The sequence below is a fragment of the Anopheles aquasalis genome, chromosome Y (assembly GCF_943734665.1).
Source record: "Anopheles aquasalis chromosome Y, idAnoAquaMG_Q_19, whole genome shotgun sequence".
Lineage (NCBI taxonomy): Eukaryota > Metazoa > Arthropoda > Insecta > Diptera > Culicidae > Anopheles > Anopheles aquasalis.
Window position 1 is genome coordinate 4,016,189 of NC_064879.1, and position 15,000 is coordinate 4,031,188.

Sequence of the window (15,000 nt, forward strand, 5' to 3'; positions counted from 1 at the left end):
CCGTGGTCGACTGGCTACCGTCCGAGTCGTCAATGTCGATCACGAGCATCTGGGAGCGTTGCGGTGGGCTAGCACCCGGCAAAACACTCGCCGCCGGCAGAATGACCACCTGGTCCGGCTCCTTCCGGCTGCGTGATGCGTGAACGGACGGTTCCATCGGAACACTTGCTACATCGTCCATTATGGCACCAGCAATTTGTTGGTCCGGTGTACCACCGGAACCAGCGGCCAACGGTTCCGTTTTATTGTCCGACAGCTTAGCCTTCGCCTTGGTGCCGGGTGCCTCGAGCTCCACCGATGGGAAGAGCTGCAGTGACGGTGGCATCAGTGGCGCCACGTTGCAAGTGGATTTCTGCAGATCGAGCGGCGTCTGGGCGAGTAGTGTCTCCGGATCGAGTGTATCGTCAAATCGGTCGGGTTTCATCAGGCTGCCGTGAGTGGCATGAGCCGCCAGACCAGCACCACCGGGTGCATTGCCCAAAGCGGACGTACCAGACGCACCACCAACACCACCACCACCACCACCACCAATCGGTGGACGTGGTCGGCGCAGCAAATTCAGCTCATTTAACCGGTCCATCGAGGGGAAACTGAACGGATTGGACGTAAGTGGGTAGCCGCGACCGCCCGCCGCCAGCTGGCTGAGCGGCGAAGGAAATATGCCGTGCTCCGGGATGAGACCGGGTCCGGACGGTAGCATACCGAAGCCGAACGGCATCTGTGGCCGTAGCGCCTCGGCCGGGTTCAGGAACCGGTTGTACAGGAACGCCGGCTCCGGGAAGCGCGGTATGCTCGGGTAGAACGCGAACGGATTCGGATTGCGGGGGCTCCGGGCAGGCGATGCGTTGTCGGAGTACGGCATGCCCATCGGCTGTACCGGTGGCAGTGTCGGGTCATAGTGTACCGACGATGGTTGCTCGGCCAGTGGGGAGCCGGACCGGAACGATGGGGACACTGGTGGCGAACCAAACACTGGTGGCCCCTTGGCCCGTTTCCCTTCGCCCGCTGTCGCCCCACCTTTCAGTGGTTTCTGCTGCTTGGGACGCTTCGGTTTCCTCTGTTGCGCCGGCGGTGCGCCGCTTAGCTCCCCAAACGCGTTACGATTGGCACCTGGCGATGGTAGGCTGCCGAGCCCGCTCTGCGTTTGCTCTGCACTGTGTTCGATGAAACCAGCCGGTTGAGCTTGGTGCTGCTGCTGGTGCTGGTGCTGCTGTTGCTGCTTCCGCTGCTTCTTACCACCACCACCACCACCACCACCACCGGTGGCACCTGCGAAAGAGTGCGAAGTTAGCGGGGTAGGATGTTGCTGCTGATGCGGTGGAGATTGGTCATCATCGATCACAATGACATCGCGATCGGGCGTATCACGCGCCACCGACTGGGTATGCGTACGTTTAGCTTTGATGATCTTTCGGGGCAGGGTAGCGGGGCCGGGTTCAGGGCCGGGCTTCAACGAGGTCGCGCCTGCCGACGGTGACGGTGTTATCTCCAGGCTGGGATGTAGTAGCTGCAACATACTGAGCTGTTTGGCCTGCTGCTCGGCCGCCAGTGCTGCAGATTCGTTCCTACCGGGTACAGTGGTTGACTCACTAGCCGCTAGCGGCTCACCGCTGCCTACCCCCCCATCGGGCTTCAGTGGAAACATAGTGGCCGGGGTGCCGTCGGTAGGAAAGTGGCCGCTGACGTAGCCACGCTGCTCCTTGTGCAGATCTTCCACGTCTAGGTAGCGGGTCGTCGGCTCCGTACTAAAGCCGACCGGACGAATCAACGGCGGTGCGGACTCCGGTGGCGGACCACCCTCTACTAGACCACCCTGTTCCTTGATCCGTCCCAAAAACACTTTCTTTGCCATCTTGGCACGCCGTTTCGACACTTTATCTTTCAGCTGCTCACTCGGAGGGTGGCCACTCAACAGCTCCGACTGGTGTCGTGCTCCCTTCGTGTTGCTTGCTTTGCGAACAACTGCATCCGATTCTTTGGACGGTTTGCGTTTCTTCATCCCGGCTCGAATGCTCTCTTTGTTAGTTTTGCTAGCTCGAACTATCGGCAGCGTACTAGGCGTAGTCGGCACTAGAGACAAATTCGCTCCGGACCCCATTCCCACTTCGGTGACGTTCGGGTCCGGTGGTGTGGGGCCGATGCCAACCTCGGCATCTCGACTGGACCGATCATGTACGATCGCGTTTGCGCTGTCATCCGCGGGCCGGCTTTGTTTATGTTGCCCACCGGTAGGAGCAAAGAGCAATGGATGCTGGAGGGTGGTGTGCCCTTTCTTCGACGATTTCTTCCTCTGTTTGTCGGGCATTTTCTTGCGGGTCTTCTTCCCGGCCGGCTGATCCGTGGCTAACGATGTCTCATGCCCGTGCGTAGAAGCTGGCGCGCTCGGATCGTAGTCAGCGAGCGGTGGCTTGCTGTTCGTGCCTGCCAGCAGCAACTGCGCTGGTGAAGCGTCCGTTTTAGCGGCCCCCGCCAGCGGTGTACTGTTGCCCGGGCCGCTACCACCGCCGACTGCCACCGTGGCCAGTGCCGGCGATTGCCCAGTGGTTCCGGGAGCTGCCAGTGGTGACTGCTGGTGCTGGTGGATCGTCGGTTTCGGAGGCCGGTCCTCCGGTATCTGGGGAATGCGCGTGTCGGGTAGTTTTCCTTCGCGGGCCGGTGAGATGAAACCGGACGTGGTCATCATCACACTGCTAATTTCGCGCGTTGGTCGCCCTTCGGACCCATCCTCTAACGGTGCCACGTTGGATTGGCCTGTCTTGCTCGCTGCGTTCGCTTTCTGCTCCCCTGCTGCTGCTGCTGCTGCTGCTGCCGCCTCGCTCGTGTTTCCTTCTTCACGCACTGCCCCCGCTGCCCCCGGGGGCACCGGTGGCGGTGGAAGGAACAGTTTTGCCTCTGCCGTCAGCTCGGACGGATCGGACTTCGAAGCCTCTCCGTCGAGTGCTTCGCTGGCCACCGGTTCCTGCTTTGGTTTCTTCGCCTCTAGCGTTTCCATTGGGATTTCGATTTCCTCGTTCACTATCGACTCCGGCAACATTGACCCATCTTCGGCGGATGCTGGCAGCGCCGTAACCGCGTCGGTAGCCTTTACTGTAGCGGCGGCGACGGCGCTCGATAGGGCAGCCACCAGAGCGTCCGCACTTTTCGCCACCCCGTTCGCATCCGCTTCGTCACCCGCTGCACCGTCATCGGTGCCGTCCTCACCGAGATCGCAGGTCTCGCTGGCCGGCGCCTCGATCAGCATGGGCGGTAGGTACTCGGGGATGTGCATCGGCCGCGTCAGCACCTCCTTGCTGCCCGGCTTCAGAAAGCATAGGTTCGTCTCCTTCGGTACCGGAAAGCGCGGTACGTCCAGCGACAGCGGGATCGGATCCACAAACTCGATGTACTCGAGCATCTCCGGCAGATTGATGCCAATGTCCCGGTACGCGAGCGCTAAATCGTCCAGGTTCGGTTCGGTGCGGTTGTACAGTTCACTGTACCGGTGCATGATGCGCGAAATCTCGCGCAGAAAGTGCTGTGTTACGTCCACCAGCAGCTCCATGGTCGTGGTGTGCGTCGAGTGCCAGCCAATCGTCTGGCAGATCTGGGCCACCGCGATCTTCAGCACGTGCATCGCGTACGCGTCCGACATTGTTGTGGTTCTAAAAACAGAAAAAAAAGTAAAAACCAAAAACAAAACCAAGCAATAGTGTGTTACGTCCGTTACTGTGCATATGCGTTACCTGTTTAAGGATTGAAATCAACTGAAAGAGATTCCCCTGCCTGCCCGCTCTCATTACCTGCTGGTAAAAGGTCGTGCCGGTCAATTTGACCTCTTTTTTTTTCGGGGAACGGATCTTTGGATCTGCGGACGAGCTGAGACAGCGCGTTATCTATCTAGCTTAACCTTAACCACTCGTGGGGCTGATAACGGATTGTCCGGAGAGTTGATTGTTGTGTATTGGCCAACGAGAACGTATATGGTATGTTGATTGCAGGCTGGCTCGATAGTTAAAATCCTTCCCGGTCAAAGCGAGTGTCAGGGTAGGGAAGGGAACAAGGCAGGACACCAGCTGGTGGGTGTCGAAGCACAAGCGGTCGTTTCTATACCGGACACTTTTAATCGCATCGTACGCACATTATGAACATGGCGCGGAACGTTCAGCGAGGATGTCTTAAAACTGGACCATCGCTACCTGGGACAATCCGTGTAAGCACTCCAGGAGAAAGCGATGACGCCTGGCCACGGCAGCCACCTAGTCGGGAACGAATGTGGGTCAACCGCGTGAGCGATCCGATGCAGCGGAGGATGAATATTCTCAATCATTGTGGATAGTTGCAAACACAATAATATCCGGCCATATTCTCAAGCAGATATTCGGAGCGGAAAAGCGTACTCGGAAAACCACACGCAAATTTTCCCTCCTAGAGAAAATGGTGGCGGTGGGTGACGGAAAAACTTGAAATCCGTTCAAAAGTCAGCCGCTGCGTGTAACGGGTTCGCATTGCCGCGGTTCTCGTAGTGTGGACAAACGTCAAGTGAGCTGTTGCGGTTAATGTGAACTGGTGAACGGTCAAAATATCAACCCTACCCTCCCCCCCGTGCTGCTTCTGTCACCTGGACTTTGTTGTGGTGCGAATGCGATAACGGGGCGGCGATCCGATGGCGCTGTTACAGAAGAAAGGCAGTGAAATCCCGGCGGACGCCGTCCGGTTGAGCGAGGAAGAAGCGGTCAGCTACTTTCAGCGGCTGGTGAGAGGTTGGGAGCATAAGGGCGAAGTGTGGCCGATGCTCTACACATCCGGCATCCTCGGGGCGAGCACCGTCGCGACCGGGTTCTACCTCAACAACCACTTCCGGACGGCACTGCGGCTGGGTAGCTATGGTCGCCTGTCGAGCTACCTGCCCGCGGTCGCACTGCCCGCTATTATGGCGTCCCTGTTTCACGGTCTGTTCGTGCAGCCCGACGTGATCCTGCGCCGGAACGCGTGCCCGGTGTGTCTGCAGACGCGAGCCGCCGCTATCCAGGCCGGCTTCTCCATCGCATACCCCCTCCTGCTGGTGCCATTATCCTCATTCATGGTACGCGTCCCGGCCACCTAATCGGCGACAGTCCAGTCCGTGCCAATCGGCACTAATATTTCGCGTTTTATCTTCCAGTTTGCCACCCGACACTTCACATACCGGCTGCCCTCGGTGACGGAGCAACCCAAGGCGGTGCTACAGGTATTGCGAAAGATTATGGGACCGATTACGCTGCCACTGACGTTGCTGCTCTCGTTCAATGTGGCGCTTGCGATCTTTCTAACGGGCAAAGAGTTCGAAACGGTGCACCGGGTCAACATGCGCTTGCTGGAAATCGAGCGTCATCTCGAGAGCGAGGGCGTCCTGCCGGCGCAGTGATGATCGGGATGATCGGGGGGAAGAACACCGCGAGTCTTGCGAGTGTTTAAGACGTCTGATGTCGTAGTAGTAATGGTAGTAGCAACTGCAACTAGTGTAGAGTAAAGCGAGCTTGTACATGAATTAAGCAAGCCCAACATAAGCTGCAGCGGTCTGTCCGGTTCCGCACATGTGAGCAATAAAGGGGTGAATGGTGTTGGCCGTTTTTGTACGGTTGGTGGATCAAAAACCCCCAGTGTGTTTATGCTGTTTTGTTTACTGTGTGCCGAACTGTCATCTGTGTGTGTGTGTATGTGTGTTCCGAGAGCTGTCAATTGTTGCCCGCGAAACAAACAAAACAAAAGCGAACCCTTTACAGCGAACAAATCCGTGATCAGGTGACCACCGCAGAACGGAAGAGAACAAAACGGAAACGGGAGTGCGTGTGTACATTCAGTTGGACAACAGTCGAATCGAGAATGGTGCCTAACCCGAAGGAACGAAAGCAAAACCCACCGGGGGCAACCGAAGGATCCGATCCCGAAGTCAGCCAGCCAACCGCGGATCCGCCCGAAGAAAACAACCTGTCCGGCGACGAAGAGGAAATTGATCCCGATGACGCCGGTGAGCGATGGATGGAGCTGATCGACAGGACCTGTGAAGCTTCTGGTAGTAATTGGTGTCCTTTTTTCATCGTTTTCCTGTCTAGAGTTCCATTCCATCAACAATTGCCTGGATGCGCTGAGCTCAGCCCTGGATAACATCGAGCAGAAGAATGATTCGCTGCACGAGCAGCTGTTGCTCTTGCTGGAGTCGCAGCGCGAATCCCTCAAAGCACTGAAAGAGGAAAATAGTCGTAAGGCGGCGCAGCAGCAGGGCGAGCCCGGCGAAGACGGTAACGATTCCAACCAACCCGAACCACCAGCCCAACCGATGGAACAGTGCTAGAGTAAACAGATTCGTGGCTAACACAATGACCCCCCCTCCCCCAGTCGGTGTGCAGGGTGTGTGGCATGGACCTAGCACCCGGTGATCATGGACAACGTTATTTATTGGAATAAATCACCTTCTATTTCGTTCATTAGTCCGGTGATTCCCTTTTATTCTTTCGATACTGCAGAAGGATCAGCATGGAAGTGCACTTTTAAAATATCGTTGGCGTAACGTGGTGTAACACTTTTAATATTTTAACGAACAAATTATTTTAGAAATTCATCTCATGTATTCTTTCATTCAAGTTCTATCTTTATCGCAAAACACGTGATTTGTATCTTCTTTGTATTTGAATGAATCATCTTCTTTTCTGTCGAGTCTGTCGAAAATTGAATATGTTTGGCCGTGTCCCCGCTCACTGCTTGAATGGTGCTATTCGGTCGCCATAAGGCACAACTGACGGAACTCCTCGTCGTCGAGCTTGTCCACGATGCGCACATTTTCCGGCACTGACTGCAAGTGATCGAGCACCATCTGGCCCCGGGTGAGCGTACCATGCAGCTCAATGTCCACGTGAAACCGTTCGCTCCGTTCGATGATATCGGGCCGGATGAAGGCAGCTACCAGAAACGCATCACACGGCATCCAGCTGGTCCTGCCCCGGTACACCTTGCGCTCGATCTCATTCAGCATCGGGATGGCCCGGTTGATACCGGGCCGCTGCCCTAGCTGCTCTAGGCGCCACTCCATCGGCAGTGCGCGCGCCTGCGTCTGGCACGTTTCCCATGGCAGCAGCGTCACCGGGCAACGTACCTTCTCCAGCACGATCTGGGCCGCTTCGGCGTCCGCGTAAAAGTTAAACTCAGCCGATCGCGTCACGTTACCCACGCCCAAACGATTGCCACCCATGATGTGAAGCTCACCGAGCAGGGTGGCCACCGCCGGATAGAGCTTCAGGCAGAGCGCCAGGTTCGTCAGGGGGCCGACGCAGAGCACCGCCAGCTGGCCCGGGTGTTGTACCAGCAGGCGATGCAGAGCGAGTACCGCATGCTCCGCTCGGATCAGCGACCGGTCGATCTGCGGTTGGTCGAACGCGATATCACCAAACCCGTTGGACCCGTGGAATCCTTGTTCCGGTGGTTCCCGCTTCTGTGCCGTTATCAGTGCTTCCGATGAACCGCGATACACCGGGACGTCCGTCCGATCGATGGCGGTTAGGATGCGCAGCACGTTGCTGGTCACGTTGTCCACATCGGTGTTCCCGTGCACGCAGGTGATCGCGATCACCTGCAGGTTGTAGCGTTTCTCCGCCCTTAGCAACATCAGCAGTGCCCAGGCATCGTCGGTACCGGCATCCAGATCGATGATTACCTTACGAGGACCCATTTCTCTCCACGCCACGTGCTACGCGATGTTCCGCTGGGCCACTGTACACAATGTGGTCTGCTACCTGCTGTCCACTGGCAGCTCGAAATGCCAGAAATTGCCGCACGGACCGATCTGGAAACGAAAACCCTTTTTTTTTTCAAAACAATGACCTTCGCCACCCCTTTTCGCTGATAGTCTCACTCACTCGACGGACCTAATCTCCCCACTCGAAACCCGCGTACGTACTTACCCAGCCACACCGGAGATGCGGATGCGAGGAGCGATAATTCGATTAGGCCCGAGCTACATCCCATACAAACCGCGAGGACAACAGTGTGTGTACACTATCACTAGGCGCTGTTAATAAATAATCCACTGCCTGCTGCCCCATTGACAAATCTCATACGAAATCGGGCACTAGAAACGCAAAATAGACGAAAGTGGTTCTCGCGAAGGCATTAAGACGTTTATTCGCGTTATTTACATATTCCGTGTAGTAACAGGTGAACGAGTAGGCGGAAGGATTTGAGTGCGTGAGCGGCCAGCCACCCCATCCTCTGCTGCCATGACCGGCGTGAATGAGAACGGACAGAACGGAACACAGCAGCTACCGGGGGGGGAGGAGTAGTGGTAATAGGGCTCCGTGAACCGTGCTTTTGAATTACAGGTGAAATACGCAAAGTGTCTGTGTGTCTGTGTGTGTGTCTGTGGTGGTTGTGCACGAGTCAGACCTGCACCACTTTCTAACTGCTTGTAGCGCTACTCATTCACCAACTTCACTCTCGACCGCCAACTGCGTCGGTCTCAGCGACCGACAACTGTACGCAACGCACGCCCATTTGCTCCCTACTAGCCCTAGAATAACCTGCTCCTTGCTTCCTTATCCTTTTCCTTCTTTCCAGAAGATATAATTCCTCTCTTGTTCCTCCTACAGGCCAATTCCTTTCTGCAATTCTACGTTCAACTCAACAAATAATGCATATTCGGTTAAACTGCGTAAAACGGTTCATTATTGCTGATCAGATGCTTTGGTAAAAACGGTCAATTATTGCTGATCAGTGTCACTGCTGCTGCTGCTGCTGCTGCTGCTGCTGCTGCTGCAAGGGGGTGCGCGGTTCCATTCTGCGATTTACGTTTCTTTTGCCGCACCACCACCACCGGCCACCGCTGTGCCACCATCTTCTCCTTTTTCTCCTCCTCCTTGAACCGCCGTGTGTTCCATCGCATCCGGTTTGGCCATGCCCGCTAGCATCGACGTTGGTGATGGGACCAGTTTGGTAAGAGCCGGTGGAATGTTGCTGTTGCTACCGCTGCTTGAATGCTCGGTGCTCGAGCTAGCGTTGACCGAATGGAACGGCTGGGTGTCGTCGGCGATCACACCGATCGGCTTCTGCACCAGCGGTGCCGGTGGTCCCTTGCTGCCACCCAGCCCAGTCGACGTCTTCGGTGTCATCTGCATATGGTATCTGTGGGGGCGGGCGGTAAAAGCCATTCAAATCGTTTAGCATGGCAAAAAAAAAAGGGAAAGTGGTGGTGGTGGTGGTGCTGGTGGTGCACCGAAACGCGCTTACTTGTAGATGTTTTCCGTGCTCTCGACGACGCCCTGCGTTAGGTTGAGGCTGCGACCCTTCATGCCAGTTTCCTTGGCAACCGGCGACCACCAGTTCACGACCCGGCCAACCAGCGGCACTTGCCGCAGGATACCCTCCTGCCACAGCTTTTCCTCTGCCTCGCGCTGCAGGTCCATCGTTGCCGCCTCGATGCCCTTCTTCAGAATCTCCGACATCGTGTCCAGGATCTTGGAATGCTCTTGTATCGACCGGGCAGTGCTGACCACCAGATCCAGCAGCTCCTCGATATCCGTCTCGCTCGTCACCATGCCGAACCTGCGATGCGAAGCAGGCGAGACGAGAGCAGAGACGATTAGTGACGGCTGCAAAAACACGGCGCCCGGGAAGCCCCCCCGGGGCTATGATACTCACCGGACGCAGATCAGCCCATCACTGCTCTCGCCGAGCGAAAACGCACCATCCGTCTGCTGCAGCTCATCGACCAGGGCCGAGTTGAGCTTGTTCAGCTCGGCCTTGGTCTGATCGGTGAGCATCGCGTCCCAGCCCTCCGGCACGTACTGCACCCCACCGAGCCCGGCCCAGTCGTGCAGTTCGATCGGGCGTAGCGAGCCGCTCGCTTCGACCAACCGGTGGAAGCGCACCCGGTGTTGGATGGTAGCATGCAGGATGTCACACTGCGTGCGAATACACTGGCCGGCCTCACTGAGCAGCTTCGGTACCCGCCCGACCAACTGCTCACCGTAGCCGGGCAGGAACGGATAGTAACGCAGGCAGATTCCATTATTCTCGTGTTCAATCAGTTCGAGCGCCAGCGGTGGACAGTCACGCATCAGTATCTGGCCGAGCCAGGTGTTGAGCCGGTCGTAGTAACCCGCATTGGCGGCCGTCTTTTCGATGCACGCCTCCGCAGTGTCGTTGGGCGAAGAGACCAACGAAGGGTGCGGCTCCGCTGCTGGCTGCTGTTCGCCCGATACCGCGCTGCGCCCATCAAATTGAAACACGACCGTCGGCACACCCAGTGTGAACAGCTCCTGCAAACAGGGAAATTAGGCGGGGGGGATTCCGCAGCCCAACTGAGCTTAGAGATGCTACACATCACCTACCACCCTGTACCATGGCCACTTACATTATATCTGGTTGCACCGGCGAGCATGGCTCGATACTCCTCGCTCGAGCCCCCCGGCAGCACCTTGCTCTGCAGCGGAGAAATCGAAACGAAAAAACAGAGTAGTGAATGAATGCGGCGTTTGAGCAAGCGTTATCTGTCGTCTGCTTTGCTTGCGGGTGGCAAGTGGCAGCTTACCAGCACACTTATTCCTTCGATTTCGTGCAGCAGCTGGCACAGCGATCGGCAGGAGTCGAACGCGGCAAAGATGCGGTCCGTGATCGCGTCACTGCCGAGCACCTGCAACGCGGACCAGGTACCGAGACAGTTGATGCGATTTGCCGTCACCGGATCGTTGTCGAAGAACGTCGACACACGGTTGCGGGACGGCTGGTAGACGAGCACCGTCGGCAGGCCGGACACGCCCAGCCAACTGTTGAGGCTGAGCGTCAAGGAGGTGGGCATAGTTTTGGGCTGGTCGAGATTTGAGAGGGGAGAGCGAAGAAAAGAGACGAAAACGGTGAGTGCAAATCCGCGCACAGCCTCCGGAAACTCCTGGTTTGATGGGCGGGCTTTACGGAACCTACGTTTGGTGTGAAGTGGTCGGAGAGGGCGAAGGCGGCCAGCCCGTTCCCCTGACAGTGCAGCCAAATCTTGTGCGTAGCGCAAATCACGCTCAGCAGCGTAATGTTGTCGGATGCGCCCGTTATCGGGGAACCGGCAGTGGCCATCACAAACAGTGGCTGCCACCCGTCCGCCACGTCGCCCGTTATGTGCCGTTCCAGCTCTTCGAGATCCATTTGGCCGGCCGCATCGCCGGTCCTGACGCACGGCACCACCCGGATGCAGGCGATGGGCAGACCGAGGTACCGGCAGGCGTGCTGCATCGTGAACATGTGCCCCATCTCCGACAGATAGATGGCGGCGCTCTGCACGCGCTGCAGCCGATTGTCGTTCAGCTGGTTGACCAGTGCCATCCGCAGTGCCTGCAGCACGCACTCGCCATCGTCCCGATAGTAGCCGGTGCCGTACGCAATGGGGAATTTGAACAGCGACGCCTGCCAGCTGAGCGCGTCCGATGCGAGACGGGCGGCAGCCCGGACGAGCTGCTGACGCTCGAGCGAGCACAGGTAGGCGGTGGTGGCATGCTGCAGCACGGCCAAATGGGACACCTCGTCCAGCGGTGGCAGAACGTACTCGTCCTGCTCCTCCTCGTCAACCGTGCTGCCATTGCTGACCGAGCGGAGCAGCAGCCGCTCCAACAGGTCCATCACCTCGGCAGTTGTCCGCTTCGGTGGTCCGTCATTCCGCGATCGCTGTGATGGCCGGTCACCCTCCGATGTACCCGCCGGCGGCAGTGACGGTTGCTGCGACGGTGACGGCACCGTCAGCGCCTGTTCGCCCGTCACCCGCTTCTGTGACGTGTTCCGTACGTTCTCCAGTCGGTTCAGCAGATGCGACGTTTGTGTTTCGATTTCGGCCAAGCTGGAGCGCACCTACCGTGGTGATGGGAATGGAAATGGTGGGGCGATGATGAAACAAAGCTAGCGCACAGTGCAGGGGGGGCCCTAGGACACACTTACGTTTGCGGCCGCAATCTCATTCGGTTGCTGCTGCTGCTGCTGGCTGGCGCTGCGGACGGGCTGCTCCCGGGTTTGTCCCTGCGCCAGCGTGTCACCTTCTACCTGCTCGTTCTCCATCTCGTGCTCCTTCCGTACGCCGACGATGCGGGCGGGGTGGTTATTTAACGGTTCGCGGCACTATTTACCCAGCTGTCCCGGTCGATCGTCTACGGGAACCGGGCGACACCCAAACTCCCCAAAATATGTGGCAAAACACGTCACCCCTTCCAGTAGCTGTTGGCCGCGCAAAGTAGCCGTTCTCGTTCCGTTCCCCGAGAACACGAGAGAAAGAGAGAGGCAAGCGAGACAGCGAGAAGGCGAGCGCGGCACACGCACACGGCACGCACGCACGCAACACAGGCACAACAGCTGCAGCAACTGTGGTAACCCCGATCCGCTGTGGTAAATGATTGTCCGCGTTCCCAATCTCCAGTTCCGTTGCCGATCGAGGCTTTCGAGGTGAGCGCTCGCAATGCAAAAAATCCATCACCGAATTAGCTCCCCCGTAAATGGAGGCCACGGTGCGGCCACCCGCGCATGTAAAACGCTTCAGTTAAAACTACAACTCTACCAAAATTGCATAATTTTAGGGGTTTCTCATGAAACCCGATTATGATTATCGGTTATAACCGATTGTAATGATGATTGGATGATTTTGCTGCATGGACATTTTTTTTTGTGTGTTCGCCTCGCCTTCTCTCGTCTCTCGTCTCGCGCGACGCGGACTTGCTGTGCCGTTGTGGGTTGGCTTTTGTTTATTTCGTTCCCTTCGGTTTGTTTGTCTCGTTTTCCGTTGTGTTGATTGGCTAGTATCCCACTGGCGAGGTTGGTTTTTTTTCCCCCTAGTAGTCCACGCAGCGTGTAGTGTTGTGATCTGTAACAACGACGACCAACGACGACGGTGTTTTTGTTTCTGCTCCTGGCGCCCTGAAACAGCACCGGATCGGACCACCATCACCAGACGGTTACCATCCGGACGAGATCTCTTCGTTATCTGGCTGGCTGACAAAGTAAGTGAGAGCATGCTGGCGTGCTGGTAGCCCACCCGAGAACCTGCGCTCCGGACTGGACGACTAGCGAATGGACAAACTGGGCGGCTTATTGGTTGGATCGTTTTTTTGGAAGATTGCAACCAGCCAGCCAGCCAGCGAACCCGCCAGCGATTCTGCGCTGGATGTTTTGTTAAGCAGCGCGACACGATTTCTAATAAGCCTACCGCGCTTCACCACGCTGTTGCTGCCTTTGTGCTATAGTCCTACATACAAAACCACCGAGGGCTTCGAGGGCACAACGCGGGCTATCGCGATTGAGATAAGTTTTGTCTACACAGCCTGCCACCTCCCCCACCCGCCTGGTTGGGCGGTCCAAAGAGAGGAAGAGGGTGATCTCGTAACCCTGCCGCCCTGCTCCTCTGCGCACCATCTGCGGTGTCTTTGCTTATCGACGGCTGACCGTGAGATGTCAACCAAACTGGTGATCGCGAACCGTAGCCGGACACCGGACGGAACGTCCTCCCTGTGGCTGCTGCATTAGTACACGCGGTGCCTCGGCTTGGTTTAGGTGCGCTGATTGCGCTGATTGAACGCCTCAGTTGCCGTTACTAAGCCGCCCTTCAAAGACCGCAAAGAGGAGGTGTACCGCGCAGGGCCACAGCACTCCAGCTCGAACGATGGGAGCTGGGCATTTTGCAACTCACGGTACACGGCCACGGTACACCGGTCCACCCGCCTGCATTTTACATTCGTACACGTGAGCCAACGGGAGCTTATCGCGTCACAACCGCAGGCGCACACCGCGGTATGGCCATGCCCATCAAATGGTCGGTTTTAAATTGTTAATTCCGCGTTCCCTACCAACGGGGAACGGGGTAGGAGGAAGGCGCTGCAGGAAGCCCCCCCTCGCCCCCCTCACCTGCATGTTGTTGTCAGGTGTCGCGCGGAGGACAGCGCATTACGAATGCACCATTATCTTTCGTGATTTGAGCGCGACCGACACATACCAGGACCGCGGTGGCGACATCGAAGAGCTCGCTCTTCTCCTTGAAGTTTTAGCCGAGGTGGGGGCGGTGAACACAACTCCATTCTCATGGCAGAACAAATGCTGAAAAATCGGAGGTGGTCAACCAAAGTCGGCAAGAGCAAAATACAGAGAGAGAGAGAGAGAGAGAGAGGGAGAGAGAGAGAGAGAGAGAGAGAGAGAGCGAGAGAGGGAGGGATCGGGTGTCCCATTCCGGGATTTATGGCGAGCATAATTGCAATCAAGATAAGATGCGCTCGCCCCCCCCCCCCCCCCCCTCTCCCGGACAACAGTCGGTCGGTCGCAGCAGTGTTTGCGCTTGGACCCTCTGGCACCCGGACCCGGAACCCCTTCTTTCGTACCAGCAACGCTAAAAACCTGTTCCCGATTTAGCGCCAGCCAGCCACCCCGCTGCAGAATGCATAAATCTTTCGTGTGCATTGTACGTTCGCCTGGTAGCCGCGTGCTCCCCCCATGGTGCAGCCTGTGCAGCCTCCCACTGGTTACCGAGCGCGCTAGCTGCGGGACCGGGATTCCGGTTTTGGTGGGGCGGTGGCGCCGCGTGCCGAAACCCCCCCCCCCCCCCCCCCCCAAACGTCCCACGGCCATTGCCATGGGGGGTGGCGTGGCCAGCGGAAGGGTTCGCAGATCGTGCAAACAACGAAATCACGAACCAAACGGCGCGCGAGCCGCGATCGCGCCCCTCGCGCGCGTGTGTTTTATCAAACGAGAACACACCAACCAGCAGCAGCAGCAGCACCATCGACGGCGCGCACGCCGCTTAGCCCCTCCAGGCCAGTTGAACGACGGCGTGACCATATCGTGACCGTGCGGGAATTGCACTTCCGCGCGCGTTTTGAAGAGGTGTGCATCAACTCAACCCACGAGGGAGCCACTAGTTGGAGATGGCAAACAACACCCTCAGTGTGCTCGGTGCTCGGTGACACAAACTGTCCCTGACCAACTGACCGCCCGCCTGCACAAGCTCTGTTGCGTCGCCAACGGCCCTTGACCTCACGGAAC

General features: G+C 57.4%; 6 protein-coding genes across 8 annotated transcripts in view; 3 read left to right on the forward strand and 3 right to left on the reverse strand.

The window, feature by feature from the left end:
- Positions 1 to 4,404, reverse strand: part of LOC126579809 (treacle protein) — a 6,356-nt gene extending 1,952 nt beyond the window's left edge. The window contains exons 1-3 of one of the 3 annotated variants that reach the window (XM_050243438.1): positions 3,723 to 4,404; positions 1,393 to 3,641; positions 1 to 1,269 (exon numbers count right to left, since the gene is read on the reverse strand). The exon at positions 1 to 1,269 is cut by the window's left edge and continues 1,952 nt beyond it. In XM_050243438.1, coding sequence (XP_050099395.1) covers positions 1 to 1,269; positions 1,393 to 3,631 — 3,508 coding nt within the window. In that variant the 5' untranslated portion in view covers positions 3,632 to 3,641; positions 3,723 to 4,404. Of the gene's footprint in view, positions 3,642 to 3,722 lie in introns of all 3 variants that reach the window. The other 2 variants (XM_050243437.1, XM_050243436.1) reach the window with 2 other exon arrangements.
- A 214-nt stretch (positions 4,405 to 4,618) lies between these two features.
- LOC126580016 (uncharacterized) lies at positions 4,619 to 5,397 on the forward strand. The gene is made up of 2 exons (XM_050243846.1): positions 4,619 to 5,062; positions 5,141 to 5,397. The coding sequence occupies exons 1-2, from the start codon at positions 4,643 to 4,645 to the stop codon at positions 5,381 to 5,383; spliced, it is 663 nt and encodes a 220-aa protein (XP_050099803.1). The 5' UTR covers positions 4,619 to 4,642; the 3' UTR covers positions 5,384 to 5,397.
- On the forward strand, positions 5,392 to 6,446 carry LOC126580017 (UPF0184 protein AAEL002161). Its single transcript, XM_050243847.1, has 2 exons — positions 5,392 to 5,986; positions 6,072 to 6,446. The coding sequence occupies exons 1-2, from the start codon at positions 5,842 to 5,844 to the stop codon at positions 6,308 to 6,310; spliced, it is 384 nt and encodes a 127-aa protein (XP_050099804.1). The 5' UTR covers positions 5,392 to 5,841; the 3' UTR covers positions 6,311 to 6,446.
- Positions 6,447 to 6,623: 177 nt separating this feature from the next.
- LOC126580015 (uncharacterized) lies at positions 6,624 to 8,026 on the reverse strand. Its single transcript, XM_050243845.1, has 2 exons — positions 7,914 to 8,026; positions 6,624 to 7,795 (listed from the first exon to the last, which is right to left on the reverse strand). The coding sequence occupies exon 2, from the start codon at positions 7,679 to 7,681 to the stop codon at positions 6,728 to 6,730; it is 954 nt and encodes a 317-aa protein (XP_050099802.1). The 5' UTR covers positions 7,682 to 7,795; positions 7,914 to 8,026; the 3' UTR covers positions 6,624 to 6,727.
- An 81-nt stretch (positions 8,027 to 8,107) lies between these two features.
- LOC126580014 (pyridoxal-dependent decarboxylase domain-containing protein 1) lies at positions 8,108 to 12,229 on the reverse strand. The gene is made up of 7 exons (XM_050243844.1): positions 11,923 to 12,229; positions 10,927 to 11,835; positions 10,538 to 10,813; positions 10,361 to 10,429; positions 9,646 to 10,265; positions 9,235 to 9,549; positions 8,108 to 9,129 (listed from the first exon to the last, which is right to left on the reverse strand). Exons 1-7 carry the CDS (start codon positions 12,037 to 12,039, stop codon positions 8,793 to 8,795), a joined length of 2,643 nt encoding a protein of 880 aa, XP_050099801.1. The 5' UTR covers positions 12,040 to 12,229; the 3' UTR covers positions 8,108 to 8,792.
- A 457-nt stretch (positions 12,230 to 12,686) lies between these two features.
- The window catches only part of LOC126579598 (xenotropic and polytropic retrovirus receptor 1), a 7,589-nt gene continuing 5,275 nt past the window's right edge, over positions 12,687 to 15,000 (forward strand). The window contains exon 1 of the mRNA XM_050243049.1: positions 12,687 to 12,971. The gene's annotated coding sequence lies outside the window, so the exon portion shown is untranslated. The remainder of the gene's footprint in view (positions 12,972 to 15,000) is intronic.